Here is a 17,914-nt window from a genome sequence, read left to right as displayed (position 1 = left end):
ATGGCCCTGAGGAGTCATGCTGGGGTCCCAGCCAGGGGTGGAGGGTGGCACCGCAGCTGGGATTCCCCGTAACACACCCGCCAGCTGGTGCCCAGGCTGCAGCGTGTGGGGGAGGCTGACGAGCTGTTAATTACAGGTGCTGCTTGGCTGGTGCAGCGCGTCTCTGCTGCTCGGCTGGCAGAGCCGTGCGGCGGGTGACACACTCCATGATAAATTGATATCCCGTTTAGCATCAATTTTCCCTTCTCTGGTGGCAGACAGCTGTGCTAATGGGATGGGACAAGTGAAAATGAAATAACAGGCCCTGAGCACACCGGCACACGCCACACTGTTGGCACTACTGCATGGCTGTCGCTCCCCAAGAGACAGGCAGGACTCCACACACCCTGGTGCGGGAGAACCACAGGGCTGGCAGCCTCCAGGATGAGCTGACTTCACTGTAGTTACTGGTGCCCACCTGGAGTGGGGTTGTGACATGGTGTGTCAGCACCAGATGCCACCAACTTTGGTATTTGCAGCACCTGGAGAAGCTGCTCTTCTCAGTAGGTTTTGAGGCTGGCACAAGAAGAAGGTTTGCTGCAGCATGACCAGTTCTCTATGGTCAGCATGAGACTGTGTGGTGTCTGCATCCTCTTGGTGTTTGCGATGCATTTAGAGCGTGGTGACTTGGCACATTTCTTATAGCACAGCACATAGCTTGGAACTAGTGAAGGATTTGGTTGGCACTCAGTGCCCATGCTATATTGGGTATTTGCAATGCACACAATGCCCAAGCTGATGTGTGCAGCATTCCCAGTGCCTGCACCAGATTTGGTGTATGCAATAGCCCGTGGCACTCTGTACCCACGCTCTCACGCTCTGCTCTTTTCAGTGCACTCAGCACCAGCCACGTGCTTGTTATCAGGAGTGTATTTGTCAAATTGGTGCCTGCAGTGTGTTTGCAGTCATGGTGTGTGCAGTGCTTGATGCCCACAGTTTGCTTGATAATTGCAGAGTGTTCAGCACTTAATACCTGTGGCATCATTGTTATTTACACAGCCCTTACACTCAGTGTCAGCAGCGCTTGGCATACACAGTGTGCTCAGTGTGCACCCCACCGCTGATGAAGTTTGCAGCACCTCCAGTATCTGGTGTCAGCTGTGGTTTCATGTTTGCCAAGCGCTCAGCAATCTCTCCATTCAAGGTGTGTCCTGCGTCTGTTCAATTTGGCATTTGAGGTGTAGCCCATGCTTGCACCTGCTCCGCGGTGTGCTTGGTTTGATTCCTGTGGTGTGATGAGTGTTCACAGCAGACTGCTGGCACTGTGGTTGGTGCCCAGCACCAGTGCATGTGCAGTGCCCGCAGTGGGCTCAGCCTTGATGCCCACAGCATGCTCCCACTGCCTGTGTACTCCCACTTGCTCCCGCAGGTGTGAGTGCTTTCCCTGCATCCTGCCCCAGTGCCCAGTGTACTGCTCACTCACAGTGTGCTCTGTAAGTGCAGCCCATGATGTGGTCATCCCAAGGTTCCTGATGCTTTTGCCATTTACAGAGCTTGCTGCACAATGTTAGTTTTGTTCCTGCTATTCCAGCCTGTGCTTGGTGCTGGATATTGGCCCGCTTTGGAGCAGTTGCACAGTCTGTGTGCACTGCTAGCACCAGCTCTAGCATTAGCAGTGCCACCAGCCTGTTCAGGCTCGCTCCATTGCACACAGTCCATCATGTATCCTATGTTCACAGTGCAGTTTTCAGTGTCTGTGGCACATGTGGACCCAGTGGTGGCCTCTGAGCCCAGCATCAGCTGCCAGTTTGCAGGCAGCTAGCTTATGGTGCCTGATGGTGACATGTTTGCAATGGCCCAGCTCACCTTTGGGGTCAACATTTCCAGAATGCTCGGCAGTCAGGTGTTTTCCCTATTTGAGGTATGCTGCAGATGAGGACCAACATGCATGCACTTGGTGCCAGCAGCATGCCTGGTGTTTGGAGCACAGAGGCTGTTGAAGGCATCAATTCCTCAATCACTGGCACAGTGCGTGTTCCGTATTTACCATGTGCTCTACAGCCAGGTGGGCAGTTGCCTCGCCATCAGCACTCATGGCCAATGTAGGGGCCCATGCAGCGTGTTCAGTGGCCAGATGTGTGCTGTGCCTATGGTGTGCTCACTCCAGGATCCCCTTCCCAGTGACTATCTCCAACCTCCCACTCACCTTGCAGACCCAATCTCTCCACCACATCTCCACCACCCATGAAGGGGTAGGGGTAGTCCTAGGCTCCCAGTCCCTTTGCCCATCAGCCTAGGGAGGGCAGGCAGGTTGCCCCAACCATATATGCCATCAGTGGAGCTATGGCATTAAAGTTGAGGTTTTAATCACACAAATGTTGGAAAATGGGGAGCGATGGTTCCCATGGTAACACCAACTCTGCCCCTTGCTTGTGGCGCAGGGCTGTGCACGCGCAGGACCGTCATGGGCACCATGCAGCTGAGCTATGGCTGTCTGGGGAGCCATAACTCCCAGCCTCCTGACTTGGGTGCATTTAAAACCTCAGCCCTATTGCTGTGCTGAGGCAGCTCTGCTGGCAGTTTATTACTCTGTTGTTTTTAGGAAAGGCAAATGGGAAGCAGGAGGTGCCTTGGTGAAGTACTGCAGATGGGACAGGAGGAGCAGTCCAGGGCCACAGGGAACCACAGGGTGGTTGGCCCAGCACTGGGTGCCAATGACTGCAGGGGTCAGGGCAGGATGGGGCCTGCAGCCACAGCTGAGTGTGAGGGAGCACTTGAATGATGCCTCTCAGGGCAGATCCACATGCTCTGCTGGGTGGGCACACTCCTATCCAGCTTCTCTCATCCCTCTGGGCCGGAGATGTGATGGAGGAGTGGGGTGTGTGGGTACCAGCCCTGCTGCCCACTGTGGGTGCTCCTGGAGTGCCAGCATTTTCCTGTACCCGGCACTGGGGCTACTTGCAGGCTGCATTTCTCCAGAGGTGTATGAAGAACCTGATGTTGGACTTCCCCACACTGCTGAGTTGTCCTTCAGCCCTGCAGCATTCATCACCCTTCCACTCTCATGCCAGTGCACAAGAGACCTTCTTCCTGGTGCAGGGTCAGGGCTGTTTGGGGTGGGATGGGGTTTTCATCCTCCCTGCACACCACAACAAGGCTACGTCCTTCTGTACACTGTCTCTCCAGTGTGGCACAGCTCTTGGCATGTCCCCTTGGCTGTGAGATGTTATTCCAGCTGTGCCAGCTGTGTTCAGCAGCAGCGCTACTCTCGCCTGCAGCTGTTCATGCCAGCATGCCAGCCCTGATGGGGGTGTGCCAGGGCCGGTGATATCGAGGCAGGACAGGGACACCCAGCTGGTGCTTGGGGGCTGCATGTTGTGGCTGGGGTTCACCCAAGCATGGGGCCCAATGCTGTTGACACCACACACAGCTGGCTGCAGGGTGGCCCTCCAGGCCCAGTCCAGTTCATCCATCCAAGCATCCCCTGCCCATAAATCAGAAACTGATGGTAGGCTACCTTAGGAGCTCAAGCTCCTCCCAAATCCTTTCCCCTGAGGGTCTCCTGGCCTGCCTTATGATCAGGGAGGACTGTGGCTGTGGTGAGCTGCCAGCCCTTCAGTCACCTTTGCTCAGCTGTCGCTTGGGAGGGAGTTAAGCAAGGGCTTGTCCCACTCACAGTAGGACTGGGTGCTGGAAGCTTGTCCATCTCTGGCTGCACTGGCTGGAGCATCTCCAAGTGATGCCCTCTCTGCCCAACTGCTGCAGCTCCCATAATGTATTCATCCCAGGATGCCCCGGTGCAGCTGCAATATAATTATTGGAGTTTATTACAAGATTAACTTTAAAATTTTATAAACCACCAGGCAGGTGACAAGTGGTGGAGGAAGGAGGTCTCAGGCTGTGGACAGAGGGACTGTGAGGGAAATAGTGCTGGGGACTGTCCCAGCAAGGTGCTGAGCCTGTTTCTCTGCCATGCTGGTGTCCTTGCCAGCAGTGGAAGCCCAGTGGCACCCCAGGAAGGTGCACAACTCCCAAGCAGCTCATCACAGTGTGGCCATGTGCCAGCCTGCCTGGATGCCCTCCTCAAGATGGCAGGGAGAAGGGAGGACCAACCAGCTGCAGCAATAAAAGGCTATAAAACCAAATTACTGTCTCTGCTTGCTGCAGAGATGGCTCCCAGGGTGTCTTCCCCTTCCTAACAGTGCTGAGGGCAGGGGGGACTGTGCACATCCCATTGCCCATGCACAAAGCCAGGGCTCCTGCTGTCATGCAGCAGCTCCCTGGTCACATCTGCGACAGCCTTTCCAGCCATGGGGGATGCTCTGGGGGAGGTGAGGCCATTTCCTCCACTCCTCCCACGTAGGATTGGAGGGCAGCGTCAGCCGAGCCTGATCTCCTGCTGGTCACGGGCCAGACAGCATTGCCAGATCCGGAGTCAGGAGATGGGTGCTGGGTTGAGCATCCTCCTGGGGTTGCTGAACACCCTCTGTGCTGACATGTCTGGGCATTCACCTGGGGAGGAGACTCTGTTTTGCTGCTCTGCATGGATTTGGGAGGCTTTTAGATTTGTTTTCTCTCTGTGAGAATGTTTGTGCAGTGCGATCCAGTGGTTGGCTCAGTTTGGGGGTGGTTTGTACTGATAAGGTCAGAGTAGAACATGGACAGGGAGTGCTGGCTTTCAGCCTGGCAGAGCCAGGGCAGTGGAGGACCATGGCATGCGGGGTGTCTCAGATGGAGACCAGAAGCATGGACTGCTGCACTCGGGTGGGAACCCCACAGTGTCCACTGCCTGCTGCCTCTTCCTGGGCACAGGGGCAAGAGCTGGCTGGGTGAGCATTTCTGGGAAGAGGAATTCAGGAGGGTGACGAGTGAGATATCACTGCTCACCATGGTTAAATACCATGGAATCAGCCTGGGCTCAGCACAAACCCTTTTCTCTCATGATCAGGCAGGCATTGGACCCATTATCCCATTGAATGTACATGGGATCTAACCCAGCTCTGATCCAGGCATTGTCCTCTCAGTCATCAAACAGATGCTCCTACACCCAGATCTGACTGAAACCCACTCTTTTTAAAGGACCTCAGAAGCTACATAAACTCAGTGTTGTTTTCTTGGCAGCAGCAAAAGGTGTCCAGGGCACCTTGTGCGAGCTCATGCACACAGCTTACAAAAGAGACTTTGTAATTGAGGTTTTGCGCTTAATGAAGGAATAAATTGAATGGGAGTGTTGTCTTTAATTGGGGTGTTGCATTAATTAAGGTATTGGACTTAATTGGGGTAAAGCACTTAGTAAGGTATCGTGTTTAATGGGGGTAGTTTACGTAAATAGGGTCAGTGCGTTAATGGGGTGCTGCATCTCCCATGTGTCTGGTGGCCCTGGCAGACTTTTCATCTGTCACAGTGGGCCAAACTGGGGACCAAACCACCAGTGAGGCTGGTCTGCCGTACTGGAGCTGCCATGTTCCCTATCCCAGCATGATGCAGCTGGTAGCAGTGCTCAAATCAATGGGTCCACTGCTACCCTCCCACCATTCCCAGCCCCACCACTCCCAGTGGGTGCAGGAGGATGGTGCAGAGGGGTTCAGGCTGCATTACTGCTCTTGTGCCCCCCCCCCCCCCCCCCCCCAGTCAGCTCCATAGCCAGCAGTGATGCCTGGCATGCTCATCACACTGTCGCCAGCCTTGCTCTCCTGTAATTGGAGTGGACGTGTTGTCATTCCACATCTCCCCACAGCCGAGGCACTTGCTGTCCTTGCTGTGGAGCCTGGCCTGCTGGGCAGGCGCCGGCAGCGTGCTGGGGAGGCCATGGAAGGAGGCTGTTCTTGTTAAGCCAACGTGTTTGCAAGGGTCTCAGAGGATACAACTTGCATGAAACAGAGCTGAGTGATGCAGCCAGCTGGGCTCCGCAGTCACGTTCTCTTCAATTAGATCAAAAGTAATGATTGCCCCAGATCCACTTCCCTCTGGGCATGGCGCCATGGCCAGCGCCAACTCTGGAGTGTGAGGAGCTGGCGAGGAAGACGTAGCAGCCAGTTCATGGGCTTGGGCTGGCAGTAGAAGCACTCAGCAAGCTGGATCCATATCCCGGCCAGTTTAGCCAAGCAGAGTACCCAGTAGGAGTTCCCTGATAGAGGTCTCCCATTGGACAGCTGCCTGATGACCACCCAGGTCTATTATTGTCTGGTCACCCATGTCCCACACTCTCCAGGGCTGCCCCTAACATGTCACTTTTGGTCCCCTGGGCTGGTAGCCTGCATTCCGCCTGAGGAGCCACAGCCCCGCAGGCCGGCTGGGAGGGTGAGCTCACTGCAGGTGAGCTGGAGTGCAGTGGGAGTTTGGGTCTTGGTATGGAGAAGAGTCAATCCATTGGCTGGGGGACAAGAAAGTGAAATCACAACCAAACCCTCATCTGGACTGGGCTAAGAATAGAAACAGCCAGTGACTGTGTCTTGGATGGGAAGGATCACCATGTGGGTGCTGGAGGGCACCACAGCAGGGTCAGGTTCACCAAGCATCCCTCCAGACTGTGAGGTCAGCTTCTCCCATGTGTAGACTTCACCTACCTCCTGCTGTGTTCTGCGGGTGTGTCAGAGCCCTGATGCTGTAGAAAGCCCCCTCTTTCTGTGCTCAGTTATTTGGTCCATGGATGCAGCCTCTTAACCTCCTCTGCTCTCACCCAAACCTCCAGTGTCTCCAGCTGGTCTCCATCACTGCTCCCTGTTACTGCCATCCTCTATACTCTTTACAATTAATTTGGATTTTTCTTGATGTGTGTCCCAGACCAGATACAGGGTTTTCAGTAAGGCCTTGCCGCCAGCAAACACTTTGGATGCCTCATGAATGATTCTCCTTCTCACGTAGCCCTGAGCAACGTTGTCCTTTTCACTGAGTTCAGTGCAGTTGCAGGGCCGCCAGACATCCCATATTAAACTGATAGATCCCGTATGAGGTTTGATCCCAATGAATGAGGTTTCTGCTGTTTCCTCCTAACTTCCAGCTGCTTTTCCAAGCATCTGCCTGGCTGCTGGGCATCTGGAATCAGCTCCTGCTCACACAGATAACTGCACCTGCAGAACACCTCCTGCCTGAGGGTTCCACCCCTCTGCATGCCTTGTTTATCCACCTGGGATTGTCCTGGGATTTGGTGTTAAACTCAGACAAGCTGATGTTGGTGCCCACCGCTGAGTCAGGCTCTGTCCTGCCTTTCTGCCCACTTGGCAGCCCTGCCCTCCAGCCGCTTGCCCTCTGATTGCTGGGCAGATTTGCTTCCTGCCCCAGCCCAGCTCTTGTCCTTTTGAATTGTATCTGATTGTTTTCAGGCCATTTCTCCGATTTGTCAACATCATTTCGAATTCCAGTCCTGTCTTCCCTGGCACCCGCAGCCTCCCCCCATCATCTGAATGCAGTATATGGACCCTGTGCCAAGTCTCTGATGATCAGCATTCTCCTGGCTGGGGGGCACGGGGGTTAGAAGGAGAGACTCCACTTTCCCAATCTGCTGGCAAGCCCTTGGCTGGCTCTCCCATCCTGTTGGTTTGCTTGCACAGTGGCTAGTGAAGTCAGCACAAGAGTCCAGGGCATTGTGCTTCTCCTGACTGTTAACATAATTTCCAAGGACTGGATGAGGGACCATGAGAGTGCAAACAGACTGTAGCTGCATGTGGCCAGGTGAAGGGGCAGATGAGCCCTGCTACACACCACAGAGTCCCCCCATGTGGCCTCATGCCCCCCATGTGCAAGCACTCAGCCACAGGTGAGAGGCTCCGGTGTGGAACCTTGGGGACCTGCAGACATGTCGGCAGAGGGGCAGCACCAGCCATTCCTGCCTCGTGCTTTGTTCTCTGGCTTGTCTGGTCTGAGTAGAAAGCAGTCCCTAAGCCCTACTGCCCAGCTTCCCAAGCCATGCTGCTTCCCCACTCCCTGCACCTCCACCCCACTGTCTCTGCCAGCATGCTCTCTCTTCCAGAGCTCCCTGGCTGTGAAGCCATAGTCCTCCCCCCTTCATGGCTTGTAAAAGGCCTGCAGCTGCTGATGGGGATGGGGCTTGTCCCATGGGTGCCACTCACTTGGGCACAGCTTGATCGCAACCTGTCCTGGCTGCACTCTAGCCTTGGGTAATCCTGCAAGGGGATGAATCCCCAACAACCATTTGCCCTTGATGGGTGGACAGGCAGGAACAGAGTACAACAGGAGAGGAGAACCAGGAAAGGAGACAGGAGAGGACTTACCTCTTTGGCCACACAGGAGGGTATCATGCTGTGGGGATGGTGCTGAGACATGTCCTCAGTCCAGGTAGCAGTTGATCATGGAGTTGAAGATGCCCAGAGAAAGCAGGGGTATGTGATCCCCTTGGTATGGGGGACAAGGTCCTGTGGGGAGCCAGGGGACAGTCTTGCTCCCACACCATGACTGTTCAGCACACAGAACACTCAGCTCCAGCTAGTCCCACACTCACACAGCTCAGTTTGGCCCTGTACTTCAGGGTCTGTGCTTATGGGGTGACCTGCCTGGCAGGTCCTCCATGCCCTCATGGCCCTCGCCACCACAGCACCTGAGAGGTGCAGGCAGGAGCTACACATCCAGCTCTGCAGACCAAAGACCCAGGGCTGGCCATTCCCTTCCTCCATGGAAACTCCTTGCCACAGGATCGGGCCCTTTCTGCCCATGGTCCTTGCTGAGCCAAGCATTCCCCAGAGGACCAGGGGACCCTGTGGAAGCAACTGGGGTCTGGCGGCTATGTGGCTGGGGCACCTGTGGTGGCAGCAGTGCTTAGGTCACCTGCCCAGCCTACTCCTACCATGTCTTTCTGAGCTGGAGGTGCAGGGCTGGCACGTGCATGCTGCATCCCTTGGGCAGTGAGAAACAGGCAGCTGGGGCTGTGCGTGCTCCTTGCCGGAGGCAGCCTATCATGCTGTATTGACCCACACAGAGGTAGAAACATGTGTGCCATGCACAGATCGATGGGAAGATTGAAGATGCATGTGCGCTTGCCGGACGACTGGGGAAAGCTTTGTCGTTGGCATTGGCAGCACAGTGAAGGTCATGCTGACCTGCGACGCAGTCCCCGAGGAGAGGCGAGGCCTCTTGTCGCGCTCATGGGCGGCTGTCTCATCACTTGTCCTCCGGAGACCCTGGATTCCCTGCCAGGCACGCACCTTCTCAGCAGAGCCATGTCTGCTGCCGGGGGGGCGGGGGCAGAGGGACCCAGTGCTGGGCTTGTTCTGGGAACAGGGAGCTGGTGTTGCCCCCGCCACTATGCCACAAGGCAGTGTCACAGCGGGTTGTTTGACTTATAAGTGAGTGGGTTGGTTCAGCCCTTTTAGCTGTGCAAACCCTCCATCACCAGCTGGTGAAACCAAGGCAGGAATCTGGCAAAGATCTGAACTTGCTGGCAGAGGTGTTGTGCATTGGAAACAGACAGACCCAGGTGTCATGTCGTTGGTGTCTCAAGGCTGAACCCCTCACCTCATGACTGAGCCACGCTAGCAGAGCCCCAGTGCCTCAGGCAGGACGGGGCATGAGGACACCCTGCTTGTCACGCTGCCTTCAGGGCAGTGCTAGCACGGGAGCTGGGTGCTGCCTGGGGCTGTGCGCAGGGTCGACGGTAGCGTGCCCTAGAGGGAGCAGACCCCGGGACAAGCAAAGGGCTCGGCAGGGCAGGACAGGATGAGGGCTACCCCGGCTCAGCCTTTCTAGCAGAGTTGGTCACTGCCCGCGGTGCCCCCCACTTCTTGTGCGCTGCCGTGGAACAATGAGGTGCAGCGAGGGAGGGAGAGAAGAAGGGAAGGGGGTAGAAATTAAGCCGGAGGAGCCCATCCCGGTGCACAGCGAACGCAGTGGAGAGGGGGGCGGCGGACAAGGGGCGCGGAAGGCGATACCGCCGCCCTCCTGGCTCCGGGGCACCGAGGAGCACGGCGGGGGCGGGGGGGAGGCACGGGAAAGTGCACCCTTGGCGCCCCGTGTTCAGCCCCGTTCCGGAGGCGTCTCGCCGGCCGGATCTCCCCGGGACAGCCGGGGCCGGGACCGGGACGGCCGTGACTCGGCGCTGGCCGCCGTGGGTCGCGGCGGGCCGCGGCAGGGAGGCGGTTAACGGCCAGGGAGCCGCCGAGGCAGGAGGAGTCCGCAGGCGGGCGAGCAGGAGGGGGCCGCCGGGCGAGCTGCCCGCAGGCTGCCCGCCCCCGCCGAGCCGCGCCGCGCTCTGCCCCGGGGCGCACGGGCCGGCGGGGCACGGCGGGGCCGGGCGGAGAGCGCGGCGGCAGCGGCGACGGCGGGGGACCGGCTTCGTGCCCCGCCCGCCACGGCACGGCTCGGCTCGGCATCGCACGGCACGGCGCGGCGCGGCACGGCACGAACGATTCGGTATCGCACGGCGCGGCACGGCTCGGTTCCGCTCGGCACGGCTCGGCTCCGGCAGCTCCCGAGCCATTCAAACAAGTGGCTCCGGCAACACTTCGGGGCCGGAGCTGGGGAGCGGGCGCAGCGTGGCTCCCTGCCCCGGAGGCGCCGGGCCCTTCACACTGCCTCTTTTTTCTGACGCTTGCTCTTTATTTGACGATGAAATAATGTTGACATGTCTTGAATTATTAAGTATTCCCTGGATTTTATTAGCACATGATGCCTAAATGCTGCCTGTATCTGCTGGGGTCTTAACCAGAGAGGAGAGGAGAGGAGAGAGACAGAGCGAGGGAGACGAGAGGAGAGGAGAGAGAGGGGTTTTTGACAGCTGTATTTGTGCTGATAAGCGAAGGCACAAGGAGACGATCGACTAGTGAGACAAGAGGGAAGCGGCGGCTCGGAGCTGCTGAGAGGGGCTGCGCTTCCCTCCCGAGACGGCTCGGCCCTCCCGGTGCCGTGCTGGGGCTTGGGGGGGACCCGAACCCCCTCCCAGCACCTGGCCGGGCTCTCGGCCGGTGCCTGTGCCAGGGGGCAGCTCGCTGGCTGGGCACACCAGCTGCACGGGGCAGATGCCGATTGAGATCGTGTGTAAAATCAAATTTGCTGAAGACGATGAGAAGCAGAAGGAGAAAGAAGAAGGGGACAAGGAGAGCCTGATCGAAGAGCCTGCCCGGCCCCGCTCCCGGGATCTGGCCACCTTCGCCAGCACCAGCACGCTGCACGGCTTGGGACACATCTGCCGGTCGGGACGGCTGGGCGTGCGCCAGACCCTCTGGGCATTTGCCTTCCTGGCCTCGCTCGCCTTCTTCCTCTACCAGGCTGCCAAGTCAGCGCTGCTCTACCTGGAGCACCCCCACGTCATGGCCCTGGACGAGGAGGCCATCCGCGAGATGGTCTTCCCCGCCATCACCATCTGCAACATCAACCGCTACCGTCACTCGGCACTCACCGATGCTGACATCTTCCACTTGGCCAACATGACCGGGCTGCCCCCCAAGGACCGGGATGGTCACAAGGCCACGGACCTGCTCTACCCTGACCCCGACATGGCTGACATTGTCAACCGCACCGGCCACCAGCTCGACGATATGCTCAAGAGCTGCAACTTCAGCGGCGAGAACTGCTCGTCCCGTGATTTCACTGTGGTGAGTGCACACCTGGCTCAGCTTCTCTAGGGGCTCCCACCACCACGGGGGGCACCCACCTGTCCGCGTCGCACCGGAGCAGGGCTCCCTGGCTCACTCCGGCTGCTGAAGTTTGCATCTCTGTTTGAGTTTCCCTCCAAGTTTCACATGGAGAGAGGGAAAGGATCCTCCGTGGAAGCTCTCAGCAGGGCTCTGCGCCACAAGACTGGGATGTCAGCAGGTCTGTGCCTGAGGGGCTCAGGGGCAGGAGCCGCGGTGGGTGAGCAGCAGGGCTCAGTGGTCCCCATGGTGGGTGTGCAGCAGCCAGGGGGAAAGCTATGGCATAGAGTCCTGCTCCAGCCTGCTCTTCCCTCAGATCAAAGTGCCCTGACGCAGGGTGCTTTACTCAGTGAGAGGGGCTGGAGCAGGGGGGCAGGCAGAGACCCCTTTGCACATAGGGGAACCTTCCTGCATTTGCAGGATTAGCACTGGGATGTGTGTAAATGTGGAGACTGCCGGCATTGCACACGCACGTGTGCACATGCCGAGCACAAATGCCGAGTCGCTCCTCTCTGGCGGCACGGCTACAGCTGGGCGAGTGGGGGGCTGCTCGGGGCTGCCCGGGGCTACCCACTCACTGGCCGGGACTGGCAGCAGGGCCTCTTCCATCAGCGCCCAGTCTGCCCAGGCAGAGAGCCCCTGGCCGACCGCCGCCAGTGTACAGCTCTCACCAATATTGAGCCTGGAAATCACAAATCCCCGCTGTGGTTTGGGAAAATAAATGTGCTGAACGGGCGGAATACCTGATGGGACCCTTTTCAGACCTTAATGACTCTGGAAATGAGCCGCCTCTCTCCTACGGCTGCCAGGGGCTACTGCTCAGCTGGCTCCCGCGTTCTCAGAAGCTGTGCTGCCAGCCGGACCCCGCTCAGTGCCGGGGAGTGGGGTGTGATGCCATGGGCTATGCAGGATACTGGGGAAAACAGGAGGCTCCGTGGGGCTGGAAATGGCTGATGCAGCATGTTCCGTTTCACTTCGTGCCCATCGGTAAACTGCCTGCTAAATGTGCAGAGTGATGCTGTCCCTGGGAAGAGACTGGGGGGGGGCTGCCTTGTGCGGGGGGGTGGTGGCGACATGGGGCACTGCAGTGGAGTGGGAAGGAGCGGGTGACAGCGGGCGGGCAGCCCCACTCCTCCTGGGGATTTGCTGGGCTCTGTGCCTGCTCTACACCAGCTGCTTGAGTTTGCCGGGGAGCAGTGTGGTTCAGCAGGGTTTGGAGCAGAAAGCTCTGGTGCTGGACAGTCCTGCACGTGGCTTGGCCATGCTGACTTCAGCCCTGGGATCCTCCTGGAGGATCCTGCACAGCTTTGGTTTGTGGGGGAGGCAGCGAGCCCAGCCTTGTGCTGGGCAGTGGCACAGCATGGCATTGGAATTTGGTGTGTTCTGAGCTGCACTTTGATGTTGGCAGGGCAGAGCTCAGGTGTATGGAGTGGTACAGGCTTCCCACAGCAAGGACAGTGCGTGGCATGCACTGTGCTGCATGGCAGTGAAGGGTGACTACCAGGACAGCCACTGGGACCCAGTTTCTCAGCATGTGGCCATGCAGAACCAGCTGGCCTGCTTACCTGATCTGCTTACGAGTATGCCCTGGGAATGCCCAGGCAGGACTCTGGTGTGCCAGCACCCTGCACTGGAGCAGGTTTCAGGCATGAGAATGGCTATTGCCAGCTGACCCGTGGGCTCATGGCCAAAGAAGGGGAGTATAGGGCTCCTAAAGTCTCCACCCACCCTGTCCAAAGCTCAACATTTCTGGCCTTTGAGGGATCAGGGGTTGTCAGCAGAAAGGGGTGTACCTGTCACCTCTCACTTGCCTGGAGCAAAGGGGTGAACCTGGGGCAGGAGAAGCTGCAGAGAGGGTGTGGGGAGGGGTAGGTGAAGATGTGATACACCTCTCAGCTGCATAACATGTCCCAAAACCTTGCCAGGCAGCAGTGGGACCTGTCAAAGCATCACACCATTTGCAGCTGGAGCCTTCTACTCCCGTTCTCTAAGCCAAATCGGTCCCTTGTACCTCCTGGGAATGACTGAAACAGGGCACAGGCTTCTTGGCAGGCGGGTTGAGTCCCAGCTGTGCTGTGTGGGCTTGTGCACTCCTCTGCCTCGTAGCTGTCGTCCCAGTGAAGGAGTACCCAGGCTGCTCACATGGTGGGGAGCTCCAAGCTTTGCTGGTCCCATTTCTGGGTCCCCATGTGAGCCTTCATGTTCAGAAAGCTTTTGTACCTGCTCTGCTGTGGGAGAGTGTGTGAGTCACGGCATGTCCTAGCAGTGATGGAGAGCCCCCAGACAGCAGCACATCCCAGTAGGGCACATGGCTTGGGCTCCCGGGGCACCTAGCACACAGTGAGCACCCTCTGTAGCAGAGGCTGTCCACCAGTGATACTGGAGAAGGGAAGGAGCTTTCCCTGCAGCCATGCTTGCAGGAGTGATGGAGTCTTTCCTTCTCCCTGGGTATGAGGTGGACTTTGTCTAGAGGCTGGAAGTTTTTCAGCACGAGAGTGGCCAAGCTGTGGGGCTGCCATTGACTGCCTGTCCAGGAGCAGGAGCAGTACCAGGGCTGGAGCATGTCCCCTTGCACTGCCGCTTGCAGCCTGGGCTCATACAATAAATAACTCGTGCGGATCCTTTAAGTAAGAGCTGTGAGTGGTAAATGATCTTCCCCTATTCAACGTCACAAATCCACATTCTTTATGGGACAGCAAATTAAGAAACTATCGGGAAAAAAAAAATCCCCAGCGTAAGCATCTTCCATGTAATAAAGCCCGGCTGGGCTGTAAATCTCCCCAGCGGCAGGGACAACCCTGAGCTGCAGCGAGGCTCCCTGCAGCCCCACTGACAAATGTGCCCCTGGTGCTGGCTGCTAGAGGGCCGTGCTGGAGCCCTTCTGACCCCATTGAACTGCGCCGTGCTCTGCAGCCTCTGAGCTCTGCTGTGCCTGGGGACACTGCCCGGTGCCCACCAGCGCACTGTCCGATGGGTGCCTTGGTGAGGGTGCTGGGCACGGAGCACTCCTGGCTGGGCCAGTGCAGCTGCAGAGCTGAGGGTGCCGGTGCAGGAATCAGTGGTGCTCTTCACATGCTATTAAAAAACAGGAGATTGGGAAGTGAACCCACGGGGCTAGGGCTGGGGCTGAGATGCTGCGGGTGGTTTGTGCTCACCTCAACCTCCCTGCCTGGCACCCTGGTACAGCCACAACCCGAGGTCAGTTCTGGCCATGTCAGGTGGCACTGAGGGAAGAGGGAGCCTTTCTGTCAGTGCACTGGAGATGGGGGTACAGACAAATGGGGTGTGCAGGAGTTTGGGGGCTGTGGGAAGAAGTGCATGGAGGGGCCCCCTCAGTTGGCAGCAGCATCCCGCCTGTTTGTCGGCAGTGGCTGCAGCAGGAGCCTCCACTCGCGGCCAGGCATGAGCCCAGTGCCTTTCTCAAAACCTCATTCGTTGTCAAAAGCCTTTTGTTTGTGATGTGTGGCTGCCGAAGCCAGTTGTGCCGGGGCTGGAAGCTGGGGGGGAGCAGGGAGGTTGCTGAGAGCTGGCAGTGCCTCTCGGAGCTGGCACCAACCCCAGCTCTCCATGCTAGGCCTCCTGCCTGCCTGGGATGTGGGAAGTGTGAGGGGTCTCCCCAGCACCCCATGCAGACCCCAGAGGGGAAAGCCCTATGATGAGATGGGCAACATCCTCAGCTGCATTCCACATGCAAACAAGAGATCCTGGTTCAAGGGGTGGGCAGGGGAAGTTTCCTCTGCCTCCTCCCAGCAAGGCTCTCACACTGTTCCTGACATGGGGACTCTCTGACCTTTCCACCAGAATCATACTTAATAAATGTCACATTTTCAGCCTATTTTTAGTGGGTAAAAGAGATGGACTGATTGCTTTTCACCTGCCCTGCCCTGCCTGGTGCCTGCTCAGCCCCTGGCATTCAACCACTGCATTTTCCCTGTACTCTTGTGTAGGACTGGGGTCCCCCCAGCTGCTCAATGGGCTCCAGTTACTGCAGAACCTGCCCTGGCTGGAGTTCAGAGTAGCTTGTGGGCCAGGCAGTTCTATATGGGTCCCAGCACAGCATCATGTCCTTTGGAGGGTGGCATGGCTGTGACTGTGATGGGTGTCCTGCCATGCCTGGCAGGGACTGGCTGGGCTGGGGCTGGTGATGTCAGTGTCCAGGAGAGGCTGGAGCATCCCTCACTGATCCCATGCCTGTGAGCTGCTCAGATGAGCCCATCTGTGCCCATCTGAGTTGCAGCACTCCACTCACTGCGTCCACATCCTGCAGTCCCAGCCCAACACCTAAGCCAGCTACCCAGGTGCTCATAGCCCATCTGGAACCCTCCATCCTCACAGTCTGGCCACTGTGCTTGTGCATTTCCAGGCCTATATCCCGGGTAGTGCAGGCATGTTGCAGATTGGCCGTCCAGAGCAGTGGCGACAGCATCTCCAGTGCTGTTACACATGAGCCGCCTGGGCACAGCTCGAGGCGCTGTTTGTGCCAGAAACGGGGGACTTTAATGCAATTCATTGCCATTTAATTTTACACAATTCCTGCTGCTTAATCCGCTGAGAAATGCTAATTTATACAATTCACGTCTAAAAATAAATGTCAGTCCAGCGGCTCCCAGCAGTGGGTAGCTGCTCCCACCAGCCCCCACCAAAGCCTTCTGCAGGGACCCAAGTCTGGAGCCCACTTTGCTCCCTGCCAGCCATGCTGCTACTCCCTGTACCAGGTGCTCAGGCTTTGGCAGAGTCTGGATTTGGGGATAATGGGATTTTGGGACACTGTGGTGGGAGAACAAGGGGTTGGCTGCACCTAGGGGTGTCTCTGCAAAGTCCCTCATGACAGTGGGACAGGGTGTCAAGGGGACAAGCAGGTGTCTTGGCAATCTGACTCTCTTTTCAGATTGTTGGGGAGACATTATTGGTGTGGGAGTGTCTTTGGGACCATTGCTTCCTCATGGATTCCCCCAATAAATCTGGGCACAGCCCCGTGTGCAACTGCACCCTGGGCTGTGGCTGGAGGTGCATGGAGCAAGAGGGGTGCCCAGTGTAAAGGCCTGGCACATAGCCACCTGGGCTGCACATGAGGGGTCCAGCCATAGGTCAGGGCAGGTATTAATCGATCACAAAGTGCCATTAATGAATGTGGGATGGGAGGGAAATATGCACCCCTCCTGCCTTGGGAGTGGGGATGTGTCAATATGTCTCTGGGAGGGCTGGATCAACAGGGACAAGGGGATCCATGGCTGGAAAGAACCTATACTGAGCTCCCAGACCCCTGCCTCTTGCCCTTGAATATCTCCATACCCTGCTGCCTTCCACCCCAGTGCCACTGCCCCAACCATCTCACACTCATTGCCTCCCCTTCCTGTGACTCCCATGCCACCTCCATCCAAGAGGGGTGCCACTGACATCAGCAGCATGAGGAGAGGGTGCCAGGGTAGTGGGGTGGGCATCAAGGGCCACGGTTGTGGGTCCCAGCTCCCAGCAGGAGGAGGGTGAGGTGGGGGAGCAGGGGTGTGCGGAGGCGACACAGCGGGGGAGCAGAGATGCTGGAGGAGCCGACGGCTTTCCCACCGTCTCCCTGATTGAGATCAGATCACCGTGAGCATAAAAAAGCTCTCTTCATAATTATATTTAATGAATTGACTTTAAAAGCTCTTATGCTCTTATCTGGGTAATTTAATATCACACACTTAATAAGCCTGTCTCCGATACGGGGGGAGCCAGCGGCCAGGACGCCCGCGCCTGGTGTGTCTCCCCAGGGATGTGGGACGTGCCATGAGGCTGGGCCCACGTGCCAGGCTGCGTGGAGGGGGATACTGCTGCTGCCTGGGGCCAGGGCAACCGTGGGGTGACTGTGGGGCAGTGCCCCTCCAGCACTGCTGGCTGCAGGGGGAGTGGGCTCCTCAGGTTGATGTGAGGAATGGGGACAAGATACACAGAGGAGATTGGTTCCAGGAGCTGGTGATTGCTGGTGCCTGGAGCCCTGGGGTGATGAGAACACAGGGCAGTGGGGCTGACAGGGTGCAGGGTGACAGATGGGGTAGGGGGCTTCATGTGGTGCCACACAGCTGGTTGGGCATGAGGCAGGGTGGCTGGGGTTTAGGTGCCCTGTGCCAGCAATATGGTTGGATGCCCCATTGGGGCATTCATGGCCCCATTGCTGAAGGGCATTGCTTTGGCCCCGTCCTTTATGCCAGTGCCAGCTGTGGCAGGAGTCGCATGGACAGCACTGGGGACAACCATGGATCAGAGTGCACCACAGGTTCCAGTGCCATGATCCTGTTAGAAGAGCCCTGTCTCCAGGCTCCAGCCACCTGGGGTGGTCAGCTGGGATGTCATGGAGGCAAATGAAGGCTTGTCAT

At 57.7% G+C, this 17,914-nt stretch overlaps 1 protein-coding gene across 3 annotated transcripts in view; it reads left to right on the top strand.

The window, feature by feature from the left end:
• ASIC4 (acid sensing ion channel subunit family member 4) overlaps window positions 1–17,914 on the top strand; it is a 60,434-nt gene that overhangs the window by 23,644 nt on the left and 18,876 nt on the right. For 2 of the 3 annotated variants that reach the window (XM_062498364.1, XM_062498363.1), the window contains exon 1: window positions 10,947–11,522. The exons of the other annotated variant lie outside the window; for it this stretch is intronic. In XM_062498364.1, the coding sequence (XP_062354348.1) occupies window positions 10,947–11,522 (576 nt within the window). Of the gene's footprint in view, window positions 1–10,946; window positions 11,523–17,914 lie in introns of those variants that run through there. 3 annotated transcript variants of the gene reach the window in all.

This window comes from Cinclus cinclus, chromosome 9, assembly GCF_963662255.1.
Source record: "Cinclus cinclus chromosome 9, bCinCin1.1, whole genome shotgun sequence".
In the NCBI taxonomy this organism is placed as follows: domain Eukaryota; kingdom Metazoa; phylum Chordata; class Aves; order Passeriformes; family Cinclidae; genus Cinclus; species Cinclus cinclus.
This window is presented reverse-complemented; position numbering and strand designations above follow the sequence as displayed.